Genomic DNA, 15,394 nt, shown 5'->3' with positions numbered 1-15,394 from the left:
ACAGTGTGTAGACGATAGTTCATCTTTATTCTACACCGTCCGTAAAATAGGACTAGTTTGTTCAGGATGACGGTCTCATTATCGATAGAAAGAAAGGATTGTCTCAATGATTGGGGGAGTGATCCTGAGCCCCCCAAAAAATCCGAAATAGATCAAAGCCACGACATACTCATATGTCATCATTTACTAGTAGTATACAATATGAGTGGGATATGGATTAATGAAGATTAACCCACAGACTTTTCAATACGTTCACTAATATCCCCCTCTATGTATACATGGTAGCGTCTGAAATAATGCCCCGGACTGCTCTCCCCATGAGACCAATGTGCATTTGATTGACTCTCAGGATAACCAATAAAAATATGATTTAAGCTTAGCAACAGCGAATATGCCATTTTGTCCAATAGCAGCAATGAGAGGGTGGTCTTATATCCTAAAGTCTGATTGGCTTAAATGTTCAAAAAATGTCCAAGAATTGTGGGTTAGGTAGTTGGACATGGACGGTCTGGCTAGTAATTTACCTACATTGGAACTACATATCCCACAAAACAAGTAGTGTCAAGAAAAGCAGCATGCGCACTTGGCAGTGGTAGAGGTGATATAAAGCCGCGAACTCCTTCTGTAGTAGCATACTGGACAGTCGCTGTTGTGGAGATGAAATACGAATTTGAGAAGGACTACGAGTGCTCGCGGCACCGAAATAGTTAACGTTAGTTCGCTAGCTAGCTACAGTAGCTCTGACGAATCATTCGCGAAGTAACAAGTGTTACAATTCATAACTTTGTTTTTAAGAGTAGCGATAGTGAACGTTTCGAAAGTTAGCTAAACATTTCTTGTCAAGTAAATGTTGCTCATATTAAGACAGGAACAGTATACTTAGCAAAAGTTATCAAAACATATTTTAAATAACATTTAGCTTAATTCACAGAGACAACGGTTGACATGTTGTAAGGCGAACAGCCCACCCGAATACACCAGGATGACAGAACCGAGCATTGAGAAGACCCATCACCTGAAAACTTCAGATACCCCATCAGGTGGGAGAGAAAGAGTTGTGGAGCATCCCCAAACCAATGAGAGACGTGGACTGGAGACTGACGGTAGGGGGCGATATGGAGATAAACCGCAGCAGTCAGAGAGCGAAGGCGGGGTTATCCCTTCAGACAAGTTGTGGCAAATGCAAGGCGGACAGAGGGAGGTGTGCCCTAGATTCGTTGCCGGAAATGCACTTCCTAAGTGCCCAGCAGCAACACAGCCTTGCCAGGAACCAGGAGCAGATGCAGCCGGGGAAGGTGGCCTCGTAGCCCACGGAAATAGTGGAGATGGACCGCACGAGGAGACCCTGAGTCAAGTGCAAGGCGAGTGTGGGAAAAGAAGCGACTCTGGCTCTCTGGGCGCCGGGGCAGCTGTAGATGCGCGCCAGGGCAAGAAGAAACACAGGCGTCGACCATCCAAAAAGAAGCGTCAATGGAAGCCCTATTTTAAACTGTCTTGGGAAGAAAAGAAAAAGCTTGACGAGCGAGAGACAGAACGAGCGTCCCGAGTGAGAGCAGAAATGTTCGCGAAGGGGTTGCCCGTTGCCCCCTACAATACAACGCAGTTCCTTATGGATGAACACGACCGAGAGGAACCGGATCTGAATACCGAAAGTGGGCCCCGACGTCAGTTGGGGACTGGTGTTCGCCCAGAGGACACCGCAAGTGAGGATGACCTATTCGATGTCGAGGAGGAGGAGGACTATGGCAGCGGTGGTGGCAGCGACGGCATCGGGAGGCCTGGAAACGCCGGTGGTGAGTTTCTTCAGAGAGACTTTTCTGAGACCTACGAGAAATACCACATCGAAAGTCTTCAAAACATGTCCAAGCAAGAGCTGGTTCAAGAATACCTAGAGCTGGAAAAGTGTATGTCCCGCCTGGAGGAAGAGAACACCCGGTTGCGCCGCGCAGCCAACCCGGACATCACAAATGATAGCCAGGTGCCCCAGTCGGTTTCGGCGCGGATCAGAGAATTGGAGGGTGAATTGGAGAGACTGAGGGCGCAGAACAGTGAGCAGCGTCCGCATAACCAGCAGAGCAAGGAGCGGGAGCAGATAGTCACATTAGGTGACTAGAAATGGATAGAACCAGGTAAAATGTGGAGACTGAACTGGATTGTCAGCAGTTTTATGAAATCGGTTCAGTGACAGTCCGTAAAATTGCTTTGCAATACTTTTATCTTTTGTTTTCTATTTGGACTGTAAAGGCGCCTGTTTAAACTTTTTCAATAAGTAATGTATATATTTAAAATTATTATTTTCTTTTTTATAAAGAGAATGTATTTGGAAATACGTTTTTGTTTCCCTGGTATGCATGCATTAAAGTACTCTATCCCACAATTTAAGTGAGCAGGACATGTTTGTCTAAATTTAACATTTGTCAAACAATGCTTATTTTGAGAGTTTCAAATAACTTTCCACAATTAAATGTGTACATTAAAATGTGCACAAACATTTAGTTTTTTTTGTATGGGGTAAATAAAGATTTTTGCCTGATATCAACATAAGTGTTTGGCTATTATCTGCAAGCCATTTTACAGCGATCTACTTAGATAATTTTCTTTCCACTATTTAGGCAGATGTAAAGTGATGGAATATGCTCAATAGCCTAGTTTTTCAGATTCATTCAGATGTGTCCATACTATCCTAGTCTATTCTTAGATTAGCCACTACCAAATCAGGTGTGACTGCTTCACTCATGACTGATGGCCACTGTAGAGATCATATGCAGGTTGCATAATGTAACCCTTGATAAATAAAATAGAATCTACAGTAGGCTGTACATAGCCATATGCAGGGTTACAAAAAACTAACTGCAATCAGATTAGAGATACTTTTGAAAAAGTAGACGTCTACTTGATTTAAATAAAGGATGTTTGTGAAAACATGTTTTTTGTTCAGCATTGGAAAAAAGGTGTAAGTTAAAGTTTGTTCCACCTGAGTGAGTCTGACAAGTCAAGAGACCACTATGATCACACCAAATGCATTCAATAGCTCATTTTAGTCTTATTCTAATTGAGGGGAAAGTAATCAGGTTAAGTTACTAAATTTGGGAAATCCCAAAATTACGTTGATTACAATGTTGGCCAGGTAACTAGCAATAGATTACATTTAGAAAGTATTTTTATTTAACTAGGCAAGTCATTTAATTACATTCTTATTTGCAATCACGGCCTACCCCGGAGGACGCTGGGCCAATTGTGTACCGCTCAATGGGATTCCCAATCACGACCAGTTGTGATACAGCCTGGAGTCGAACCAGGGACCGTACCCAACCCTGGATATATGTCTAGCTGTAGCTGATGGTTTTGTGAGATCTCACGACTTGACATGATATCCTTACCAAAGCTATTTTGTACTCCAAAGCTCCTTAGGTCACCTCTTGACCTGTCTCAGTGGTATGGGAAATGGACCTAATGTCGTAGGCTAAAGCTCATTGAGCAGCTGACTCCAACTTGCTAAAATAGTCTTTCTAAACAAGGCAAGGGTCCTGTTAGAGTTCCATTGCCCTACTTCCATGGTATAATTTCGGGTATGGAATTTATTGGGCGAAGGGTGACCAATGAATGTCAGGGGGGCATTCTATTCACTTTTTCATTACTGTCATTACATTTTGCGACTACTCATAAAATTAGATTGAATTCAATGTGAATGTTAAGCATTCATACTGTTCTTATGGAATAGCATACAGCTAAATAGTGTGAAAAGAGGGATAGTTCACACAAATTACATTGGCTTTCCTACCCTGTAAGTAGTCTATGGACAAGGTATGACATAAATCAATGCTTTGTTTACCTGGCTACTGTTTCCAAACTTTTGTGGCACAAATCCAATGCAAGTCAATGATATTAGCATGTTTTGTTCTTCATGTCCAAATAATTCTAAAGTATCCAACATTGAGTGTTGCTCAATTAAGTTACTTATTACGTATTTAACAGTGGCCAGGTGAAACAAACCAATGCATGGATTTCTACCATACCTTGTCCATAGCTTTATATGTTAAGAAAACCTATATGTAATTTGGGTGAACTATCCCTTTAAAGAGAAGAAAGCTAATAATGAAAAATAGATAAGCAACGCTGACCCATTTCGCCTGGTTCCAGACTCAGATATGTTGTCAACATTGACACAAAGTTGCAAATAAACTTGTGTCAATATATTTATTCCAAAATGATAAATTTGATGCAAGTTTAAACTATGATTAAATACCAAGATTGCAGTGATAAATTGTTCTAGGATTAAGAAATACTTTAACTCGAGCGTTTCTCGTGGCGTACTTGGAATCCACGGATTTTCCTGAGCTCCTCTCTCGACCCCAATGTCTCAAGTTCATACTGGCAGCCATTTGGCTGCAGCTAAGCATTTTGATTTCAGTGAGGGCAACACGATAATAAGGAGTAGGACGTTTATTTCCTTTTCATGCTTAGTTTCCAACCGTATGCATTTGAAAAATATAGCAGTGGTTCAAAGTGCGCTGTGGGCAGAGCACATGAAATCGCTTAACCAGCTAGAGCAGTTGGTTAATAGATCGCTAATTGTTAACGTCCCTGTTTAAAATGCAGGTTAGGTAACTAGCTATATGGCTGGTCAAAATATGCATTTATTTATCAAGCTAGGCCAGCTAGCAAGCTAACGATTTCCTTGCTTTTAGCATGAATTTGCTAACTTGTTATATAGCTAGGTTTTACGCAGATTTAAAAGCACTTAAATTTCCCAAATCAAACGTGGTTTACCGACATACATACACAACCAAATGTATGCAAGACTTTAGGAATCTTAATTGATTTTAGTGATAAAATTTGCACCAATTTCTAGTTGTCAGGTCCTTCCTGGGTGCAGGCAAAACGCATGTAGGGAAGTGTGGCGCAAGATTGAGTGCTCTACAGCAGAATAGTTATGGGTAATGTAGTTCCAAGATTAATCTGTGAATTGCGCTGCTGGAGGGATACATTTTTTTAAAAGTACAGTATTTTTTTATTGTGGTGCAGGATCCGTTGGGTGGATGCCAATCAGTGGTGTCACAAACCTGTGAATGAATTTTGTTAATGTGGATTGACATCCTACCCCATTTCAATGACATATCTGAAACTTTTCCCGAGAATGAAGCATGTCAGCATTGACAACAGAATACTATTGACATTAAACATTCACAAAACTTTCAAGCAACTGAAAGAAATTCTATTTTTAAAACGTAATTCTGTTTATTTACATCATATAACCTTGCTTTGAAGGAAAAAAGCCATCAAATAAAATGGTTCCAGGTGGATAACCTTTAGTCAGTCCATTATCTTATAATATTGTTTACTCAAAGCAATTCAAAATGTACTTTACACAATACAATATGTTACATATCAAGACAATATGTACAAAATATTATCAGACATAATAACAAACATAAGATATGTCACATTTCAAGAGACGGACACCTAAACACACATTGAGTGTTGTCAGAATGTTCTACAATTTTTGTATTTATCTTCTCGATGAAGACATGAGCAGTTTGGATCAGCTCTCTTAAGCTCAGCTGTATGTCTCCTACAGTTTACATTTATACAGTTAGTTCACCAAACAAAATCTAATGCAAATGAGTTGGTACTATATTCCCATGTTTTAGGTATTGATTGCCCTTACTTAGAGCTTGTTATGTATACCATAGAAAACACTGTCCACATGAAATAACCTCTGTGTACGAGAAAAGCAGGTGAGAGCAATATACTTTCCCTCACCTTTGCAGCATCAGGTATTCTGCTGTTTGTTAGTGCTTGTTAGATGCAAACAGACTGCATAGACAAGTCCTTGGCCAGACACAGTGTTGCTCTAAATGGCCTCCCAGAGAGGCTGCTTGTGTACACATCTTTGGGTCAGCGGCTAAGATGTAAGCACAGCAACGAGAAGGTAATGGATTCAGTCTGGCTTATAACTAGATGTGAAGGTTGAAGCTTTTGGCTTTGAGAGTCTGGAATAATGAGGGTTAATGGGGGAGGTGAGGACTGACCATGGCACTCACTGCAGAACAAAAACACCCCAGAAATCAGGCACTTGTAGGGCAACTCTTGAGGTAAGACAAGACTAACAAAAAGTCAATTACATTTAATGATGACAAAAATCCTGTCAGGCAAACCTGAAGAATAAGTCCCATTGGACATTGGTTGAGGAACGGTTAATAAAGATTATTTGGGAAATGGAAACTCATCTTGGACCATGTCCAAGAGAATGGCATGCAAGTCTAGAAACACAGCAGACCCCAAAATGCCTACTTCTGGTAACCACATTTCTGCAATCAGTCATTTGTATCCAGGGATTCTGAAGCACCCCACTCATAGTGGTCATTCACTTGAGTGAGTCTAAACTGATGAAAATGTCATATGTGACATGAAAAATCATGTGCAGATGGTGTCACACTAAAACGATTCCTGATAATATAACAAATCAAATATAATTGACAGACGATACCAAACGTAACTTTGTGTATACATGCAGGTTGCATTTATAATCCTTGACGTTTTAACGGCACGTTGTCAATATTTCGCGCTTTCTCTGCCACCTATCAGATGAAAGCAAATGTTTCCTCTGGTACACATATGCAGGTTTGGTCAAGCAAATTATTACCAACTAATACTTCATCCAATTGAAAAGACAGTTCTGATAATGTTGATGCGAGTACAGTATGTGACCGTTCTTTGATAAGAGAGCTGAGATGCTTACAAACATTATTCTGACTTAAGTAGATAAAGCCCTGCTTGCTGCAAAATAGATAGTAGTGTCAGCAAGGGGAGAGTACATTTCTTTCTTCAAATGCGGAAATGGATGCTAATCCAGCCATGAAATGGAGAGGCATTTCAACGGCCAGACCTAGGGATTTTGACTGGAGAATTTGAATGTTGGATGAGTTATTCTATCTTTGCTAAACGAGAGAAAGTATTTCTGCATAGCACTGTGAGTCACAGAGAAAGGCCGTCTATGAGGAAACAAGGAACAGGAATTAAGTCAGATTTAGGATGCTTCTTTAGGATGCGTTTAGGATGCGAGAAGTCAAATCACAATAAAAGTACTTATTCTTTTCATACCAAAAAATATATATAATATACACTGTATATAAAACGAAAAATAATATATTAAGGGGAACATTTCAAGTAACATCTTGAAGGAAATTATGGTGCACCTGTGTGCACTTATGTAAACCATAAAAAAGAAACAACAAAAAAATAAAATAATAATAATGTAATAATATATATATTTACAAGGTTAACTTAACAAGGCTTTATACAAATGTTACAAAATAGTTCAACACACAAACACCTGCACACTCAAACATACTCGCGGGTATTGTCAGGCAAACACACATATGTACAGACAGACAAACATCTGGGTTACAGACCACTACTGCTGTGTGAGCATGTGTGTGTCAGAGAGTTATGGCATTTATGTGTGTTGGCAACTAGAGGAGTGTTAGAGTCAGTTGTTCTGTGGTCGTCACAGTAACAGAATATTAAGGAAGACTGATATAGAAGTCAGTGCTGGGGCCAAAGGTTAGACAGAGTTCTCTCTCAAAACTCACATTCTAATACTGCCTGTACTCTTCTTATAGTGTACTTGCTGATCTCTCAGCTAGTGTGTGTGTGTGTTTGTGAGAAAGACAGAGAGAGAGCCCACAGCCCTGTTGAAAGTGTCGCTCTGTGAGGAACCCTGGGTCGGCTTGGTTTGGCATGCTCTTCCCTGTGCACTGGGAGAGGACAGGCCACTTCCTGTGTCAGACAGGAAGCAACAGAGAGGACAGGAAGGATCCGAGTATTCAGTAACACAGTGTCTGCTGCCTGCACGAGGGCGAGTTCTTGGCATTAACACCGAGATGAGGGAGGGAGGGAGGGAGGGAGGGAGGGAGGGAGGGAGGGAGGGAGGGAGGGAGGGAGGGAGGGAGGGAGGGAGAGGGAGGGAGGGAGGGAGGGAGGGAGGGAGGGAGGTCTGTCTGTCTGTCTGTCTGTCTGTCTGTCTGATGTCCCATTGCAGTTTAGCATTATTTTTTATTTTATTTAAAACACACAAAAAAAGCTTTGGCAAATACTGGAATTCCCTTTGCCATGCAAATGGAGCTGAAACAAATGAAAAGGGAGCGTGAGTAGACTGTAGGCCAAAAACTGTTATCAGACCTGTCATAAGATCCCTTGTGTCTGTCTGTGGCTCTGCTGTCCACTACTCACTGCCGTCATGCAACTGACCTGGGGTCAGCACTATCTGACCCTCTGAGACAGTAGACCCTAGCTCAGCAGCTCAGGGGAGGGAGACTTTGAGAGGGAGGCCAGAGGCCTTGTCATTTACAGGCCTATCAGTCTCTGTCCATAGTTACAGGTACTGATGGAACCTGGAGGCTGGTGCTCGGCGTGTGGCGGGGGGATTCTGGCCCAGGGGAAGAGGATGTCTTGGGTCAAGCTCCTGGGGGTCGAGGGGTGACTCCTGTGGTTTGGAAGTGGCCGGCGGCATGGGGAACACGTTGGTGGCTAGCGCAGGCCTCTTGTCGCTGGTCTCGGTAGGTGAGACCACCACAGTGTGTCTTCTCCAGGCCCGTCTCTTCCTCCTTGTCTCCGGGGAGAGTGGCTTCCTCAGCCCCACGATACGCAGGTCATCAGCCGAGCCCAGCAGGCGCGCACGCACCTGGTCAGCCAGGGACCCTCGCCCCTGACCCTGCCCTGTCCCGCTGGGGGTGAAAGAGGCAGCCTCGCTGGGCGGCAGTGCTTCTTTGGGCCGGGGTGGACGTAGGCTCTCCTGGCTGCTCCCTGTGGAAGGGTTGGTCCTGGATCGGTCCCTCTGGGCCCCTGGTGCCCCAGCTCCCTCCTCCTCTCCTGAAGGCCCAGGGAGGTCCAGCAGGTCCAGAGAACGAGCCTTGGTCTTCCCTCTGTCCTTTAGCTTCTTCCTGGCCAGCGTGTCACATTGGATCAGCTTGTGGGAGTTGAAGGAGGGCCGGGTGTGCAGTCTGTGGGTGGTGGAGGACGACGAGAAGGAAGAGGAGGAGGGGGTGGTGGATCGCGCCCCACCCTCGCTCCTCTCCCCAGGGTCCTGAGTGTGTGTGGAGGGGGTGGGGGTGGTGTGCTGGGGTGTGGCGGAGACAGGGTGGGGTTTGTAGTGTGTGTAGAGGAAGCTTCGTTGTCCTGCTGTGGGGGGTTGTGTAGGGGGCTGTGTGGGGGTAGGGGGTGTGAGTGTGGGTGTAATGGATGCAGGGGGGTGTTTCTCAGGTCTCTCCTGGGTAAGGGAGCGCGAGGCGAATCCACTCTCATTGTCCGTCTCGCTCACCAGCTCGCTGCGCTCGTCGTCAGCTTCATCGCACCGTCCCTCAGATGCCAGGCTCCTCCCCAGTGTGGAGAGGGTGGAGTAACCGGAGACGATAGAACGAGCATCCTCTGGCCCCGCCACGCCCTGCCCTTCACCTCCGACGTCACCGCCTCTTCCTCATGGAGGAGCATCACCGTCTGCCCTGCTTTCTCTTTCTCACCACCGCACGGCATGCTGGGAACTACCACCTCCTTTACCTCCACCTGCACTCTCACTCTCTCTACTACAGACTCTTCTTCTTCTTCTTCCTCCTCCTCATCATCTTCCTCCTCCTCCTCTCCCTCTGCTCGTGGGGCGGTGTCTGCTCCTGCCACCACCAACCCCGCCTCTTCTCCCTCCTCCACCCCCAGGTGGCTGGCTTTGATTGGCTCGTGCTCCGAGTCGTCATCTGTGCTGCTGCCCACGAGGCGGCCGTTGTGGCGATTCCTGCGCTTGCGTCCGGTGACGGCGGACATGATGGACAGGGTCAGAAAGTCCTTGGCAGTGAGGTCTCGCTTTGACCCCCACGACCCCTGAGGCAAAACAAAGTCACATAGGTCAAAGGTCGGATGATTTACACAACCTCAACCATAACTAGATAGTGTGAAGCTAAATTTTGTGACTTGCTTCAGCTCTTTGAAAGTATTTTTATGGTCGTGAAGAAGATTGTTTTATGTCTGTCAAACTGTCCCCAGTTTCTGCTATATGTGTGGCCAGAAGTTGAGTGGCCAGAAGTTCAATAACAAGTGTAGAACAGCATAGTTGGCTATACGAGACCTTACCTTAGATTTAGCTGAGTCACTGTTGGTTGAGTCTAAGAGAGGACAAAGAGAGAGGATCAGAGGAGAAAGGTACACTGTAAAGCTGGTCTGTGTTACATGGGAGGGGAGGAGGAGCGTGAATGGCAGCGATGGGGGGGGGGGGGGCACAGAGCTGCCGCTTCAGAAAACAATAAACCTTTCTGTTATCTAGCTAGCTAGAGCTTTTAAAACACACTAGTTCGACACTGTTATAACACAGGAAATATGACTGCTCTAATGTAACACTAATCCAATTAGTAGAGAGTTGGGCATCCTCTGTGCCTACCTTCTACCTCTCACCTTCCCCTGGGAAACAGAACCATACAGACACTGGTCACACACCATTAACACACAGGACAACGTGTCATCACAAACCACCGATTGTCGTGGAGTTGATCATACTGACTGGTATGTGACCAGGGTTGTTGGGGAGAGGGGCGAGGGTGGGGAAAAACAACAGCATTAAGGAATCGCAGCACACACTGATGACATCACGGCAAACACTGATGACATCAACCGGTGAAGGAAGCGTCGGGGAGGAGGGAAGGCAGAATACAAGGTTGAGTAAAGGGTTTTTCAATCAACACACACTTAGTCACACCACCTCGCACACACGCCCTCGCTCACACGCCCTCGACCACACACACTCGCTCTCACACACACACGCTCTCACTCACACTCACACGCTCATACTCACATAACTAACCTTGTGGGAAGACACAATTCAGTCCCATTGTAAATCCTATTTTCCCTAACCCTAACCTTAACCTGAAAACCTTACCGTAACCCTAAGCCTAGCTCCTAACCCTAAAACTAACCACAGCTCCTAACCCTAACCCCCTGGAAATAGCATTTGACCTTGTCGGTACTAAGAAAATGTTCCCAGTTGGTCAAATCTTTTGTTTGTTTAATTTTTTCTATTCTTTGTTTACTAAACTACACACACACACACACACACACACACACACACACACACACACACACACACACACACACACACACACACACACACACACACACACTAAAACCCCAGAGTAACACATGAGAGGGCCCATAGAGAATGAGTGGAGCAGGTGAGGCAGACAGGACAGACAGGTGGACAGACCACTGTAGAGGGGTTTCTCTCTCAGTGACAGAGTACACAAAGTGCAGGGTCATCCTCACACACACCTCCTGCTTTAGTCAAGCTGACACAAAGGGAGCCGAGAGCAACTTCCTCTGAAGATGGTGACACATACCAAACACACCCACCACACCCACCCATCTTTCACTAACAAACACCATCACACCAAAACTCACCATTTCTCACACACGCGCACACACACACACACACACAGGCACACACACACAGGAATTGGCAGGGGAAGTCCCATCCTACCGCAGTGGCTGCTCCACAGGCTCAGCTAAGAGAGGGATGCAGCGATGTAGAAGAGACAGTGAAGGATGAGTAATAAAGAAGAAAAGAAAACCAGGTGAGAGGAAAGAAGCACACAGTCTAGTGATCAAATCAGGAAGGAGAGAAACTCAGCAAGGGCAAATCATTTCAAATGTATGTCATGCCTATTTCCTGATTGCATGGGATTGGTTCAACTGTGTGGCTGTCAATAATTATTGCCAGTCGCCGATTGGCCAGTTTGGCCACAGTGTGAACCGTGATTGGTCTGCACAGGCTGTCAGTAGCTCAGTGCAGGTTGTGACTGGTGCATTTGGGCAGTGGTGGGCGGGCCCTCACCTGATGCCTCCCCTAGCAGAGCGGTCTTGCCAATGTTTGAGAGCAAGTGGTCGATATTGGGGGCAGGCACCAGGTCCTTCGTGTCTACTGGAGTCTGACGGGGAGAAAGGCATCGAGTCATAAACAACACATGAACACTGGATTTAAGTCCTGCGTAAGAATCGGTGACTTTGTCCCAAATGGCAACCGTTTCTCCATATAATGCGCTATTCTTCCCCGGCCCATAGGGCTCTGGTAAGAAGTAGTGCACTACGAAGGGAATAGGGTGCAATATGAGACGCAGACAATGACACATAGATCACATATACTGTATCATATCACATCCCCTGACTTGCAGGATTCTATTTGGGCTGGTTACTGGAGCAGATTACACAGTGAGCTCCAACATGACCGTGTGAACTGAACAGCTGCTCCCACATAGTCTCCACAGTTTGCAGAGTAAGTCCCACTGTACCTTCTCATCCTTGTCCAGGTCCTCACTGAAAAACCAGAGATACTGTGGGAGGAAACAGAGTGCGAGAGGAGACAGAGAGAAAGAAGAGATCTATGAGAAGATATTCCCGACAGGGTAGCGCTAGCTCACTGGAGGAGCGTTAACGTGAAGCCAGTAAACAGGTTTGTCATTGGTTGGGATTAGAGGGTCACTCACGTGTTGGATGAGCGTCTCGACTATCTTGTAGCGGTCAGGCATGTGAGTCACCATGTCTGTCATGTTGTCTTCAGACGTCCGCACCAGCGTGGGCCCGAACACCAGGGCCAAGTTACGAGGTTCCATCTGTGCGCACACACAGAAACAACACATCTCCTTATAAACCAGTCTTCCTTAATAATAATCCGTTGCTATGGCGACCACGTGTTAACACACCCGAACTGTAACACTGTGAAAAGTCGGGCACTTTACATAGGGAATACAGTGCCACTGGGTGCGGGACAAAAGTCGGCCACTATATAGGGAATAGGTTGCCATTTGGGACGCGCGGCCAATAGTAACCCGTTCACGTTAGAGCACCACGGTAGCAGTGTCCGGACCTTGTTTTTCTCACAGTGGTCGGCTACCGTCTTCAGATGGCCAACCAGGAACTTGAGAGTGTGGTAGTAATGGTCCGGTAAGTCACGGATCTAACACAGAGAGAGAGAGAGAGAGAGAGAGAGAGAGAGAGAGAGAGAGAGAGACACACAGAGAGACACACAGAGAGACACACAGAGAGAGACACAGAGAGAGAGACACACAGAGAGACACACAGAGAGACACACAGAGAGAGACACAGAGAGAGAGAGAGACAGAGAGACAAATATGTCAACACCTCTGAGTATCCTGTGTAATCTGCTAGCCCTTGAACATATCATCCTTCCAGGGAAACACGACACCGGATATGCTAATAGAGGAACACGCTCAGACAACCTACCAGTTTTTTCATGGTCTTTAGCCGGTCCCCGGCATTCTCCATCCGGTTAGCGTCGATGAAGTCATTGTACTTATCTGTGAGGAGGAGAGTAATATGAATAGTTGCAGTACATTGAAATAAAAACTAACATTCAAAAACATTAAAAAGGAGGATGAATGTGAGCTGATTCCTGCCTTTAGTGGCAGTTCTTCTACCAAAACGGGGACTCACCGTCAGTGAAGAGGGGCTCCGGAAGTTTCCTGAAGAAAGACTTGAGCAAGCTGCTGATCACGTTCAGGTCCTGCCATTTCTGGGAAACGGTAAGAACAGGGTGGGGAGGGGGAGAGGTCAAAGGCAAGACTAAAAGGTCTTTAGAGACAGGGTTGGATAGAATCGTTGATGTTCATATCATCCTTTCCCTATGCTGAACACTTATATACCTCACTGATGCTGTTTAACACCATCCCACAGATGACTAGATATACTGTGTCTATCTAACCCAGTCACTGTGTACTGTGCCTATTGCTTACCGTACGTTAGGTTGTGTGTGTGTGTGTGTTTGTGTGCCCGTGTGTGCGACTGGGTTCCTGCTCTGCTCACCTCCTCTGCAGGGTTGATGTCCGACCCCTTGTTGAGCTGGTCTTGAAGGCTGGACACCACTGCGTTGTTCCCTGGGACCCTGTAGATGCCGGTGTACTCCAGACCCATCTCCTCCACCAGCCCACAGCAGATCTCCACGATCATAGGTATGAACTGGGAGGACAGAAAGACAGGAGAGCGGAGGGTCAGACAGGAGTGGACCCACATAACCTTACCAGCACACAGATACATCATAGTAAACAGTAGACACACACTGACCCATACATGTCCATATGCCATTGATTTTCAGTAAATACTTTAACAGGGCATATAAACACGCACAGAATTATACATTTACAGTATATGATAAGATGAGATTAGAGGCTCTGGCTGACTTTGTTGTTGGCGGCTGGCTGGCAGTCTTCTAGCCGCACTCCAAAAGCCTTGGGCGCTGACTTCTTGGACTTCTTCATGATGTTGATCCCCCATGGCGACTTAGGGGGGCTGCTCTCATCTGGGGACAGACAGAGGGACAGCGAGTCAGACAGACACAGAGTCAGAGCAAACATCCACCTGGAATGACCACTGCTGGCTGGTTCCTGCCTCTGACCTTTGCCCTCAGGTTTGGGTGAGCGCGGCGCCCCGGCAGCGTTCTCCATCTTGGCCAGCAGGAAGGACGGCTTGGCACGGGACACCCTGGGCGAGGAGTCCGGCTTGTTGCCTGTTGGACTGGAGGCAGGGAGAGACAGAGAGAAGACTGTTACAGACAGACTCTACCAGCCAATGGCAAGCAAGATTGATGTACCAAACACTACTGCTGTATAGTGACAGGTATGTGTCCCTCACCTCTGTTTCCTATAGTCATTGAGCTTCTTACTGATCAGAGCCTGTCTTGAGAATCCCAGCTCCTGAGACAAACACACAGTCCACTCCCTCATCAATACAGGCTTACACTGTAGCAAACACCAGTGAAGAATGGTGACATGTGCAACAATGTTACAGGAGATACATAAATAGAAGGCAGTCTGTGACATAAGATATGAGGGTTCTAGGTCAGAGTTGAGAGGGGTCTACGGTCAGAGTTGAGAGGTAAGAGGTCAGTTGAGAGGTGAGAGTGGTCCCCTTTGACCCACCTCATTGTCGGTCTTGCTGTTCTCACTGATGACCTTGATCCAGTCCAGCATGTCCTCTCTGTCCTCGGCCTGCAGCAGGTACTCACAAAAGTCCTGAGTGGTCAGACGCAGCGCGTGCTTGCGCTTGGTCTCGCTGTACGCTATGTCCACCAGGCAGCCCCGGATGCTGATTGGCTGCTCCTCGTCGGCATCGCCTCCCAGAGTGGCGCCCCGCAGGACCGCCTCCCGCTTGTCCTTGTAGAGGAAGAGCGAGTGGGAGCGCAACACCGAGAAGACCCGCCTCCACGGACGCATGCCGCTGCCCACCTTCTGCAACACAGAACGGAACGGAGAGAGTGAGAGAAAGGACAGAGAGAGAGAGAGGAAATGGTTCATTAAACTGCAGCAGGTCCGATTCCTCTACTCGTTCTTTCCTGCTTTCTCCT

The 15,394-nt window shown here is 46.2% G+C and overlaps 2 protein-coding genes across 2 annotated transcripts in view; one reads left to right on the top strand and one right to left on the bottom strand.

Annotated features, from left to right (window-relative positions):
* Nucleotides 1-635: 635 nt before the first annotated feature.
* LOC135538728 (protein HEXIM1-like) lies at nucleotides 636-2,542 on the top strand. Its single transcript, XM_064964637.1, has one exon. It carries the CDS (start codon nucleotides 983-985, stop codon nucleotides 2,111-2,113), a length of 1,131 nt encoding a protein of 376 aa, XP_064820709.1. The 5' UTR covers nucleotides 636-982; the 3' UTR covers nucleotides 2,114-2,542.
* A 5,426-nt stretch (nucleotides 2,543-7,968) lies between these two features.
* Nucleotides 7,969-15,394, bottom strand: part of LOC135538723 (rho GTPase-activating protein 23-like) — a 46,506-nt gene continuing 39,080 nt past the window's right edge. The window contains 14 exon segments of the mRNA XM_064964627.1: nucleotides 7,969-9,435; nucleotides 9,438-9,873; nucleotides 10,123-10,154; nucleotides 11,873-11,966; nucleotides 12,327-12,368; nucleotides 12,522-12,647; nucleotides 12,902-12,991; nucleotides 13,279-13,352; nucleotides 13,489-13,567; nucleotides 13,858-14,010; nucleotides 14,232-14,350; nucleotides 14,447-14,565; nucleotides 14,683-14,744; nucleotides 14,970-15,278. Of these exon segments, the coding sequence (XP_064820699.1) occupies nucleotides 8,378-9,435; nucleotides 9,438-9,873; nucleotides 10,123-10,154; nucleotides 11,873-11,966; nucleotides 12,327-12,368; nucleotides 12,522-12,647; nucleotides 12,902-12,991; nucleotides 13,279-13,352; nucleotides 13,489-13,567; nucleotides 13,858-14,010; nucleotides 14,232-14,350; nucleotides 14,447-14,565; nucleotides 14,683-14,744; nucleotides 14,970-15,278 (2,793 nt within the window). The 3' untranslated portion in view covers nucleotides 7,969-8,377.

This window comes from Oncorhynchus masou, unplaced genomic scaffold (genome assembly GCF_036934945.1).
Source record: "Oncorhynchus masou masou isolate Uvic2021 unplaced genomic scaffold, UVic_Omas_1.1 unplaced_scaffold_29___fragment_2___debris, whole genome shotgun sequence".
Lineage (NCBI taxonomy): Eukaryota > Metazoa > Chordata > Actinopteri > Salmoniformes > Salmonidae > Oncorhynchus > Oncorhynchus masou.
This window is presented reverse-complemented; position numbering and strand designations above follow the sequence as displayed.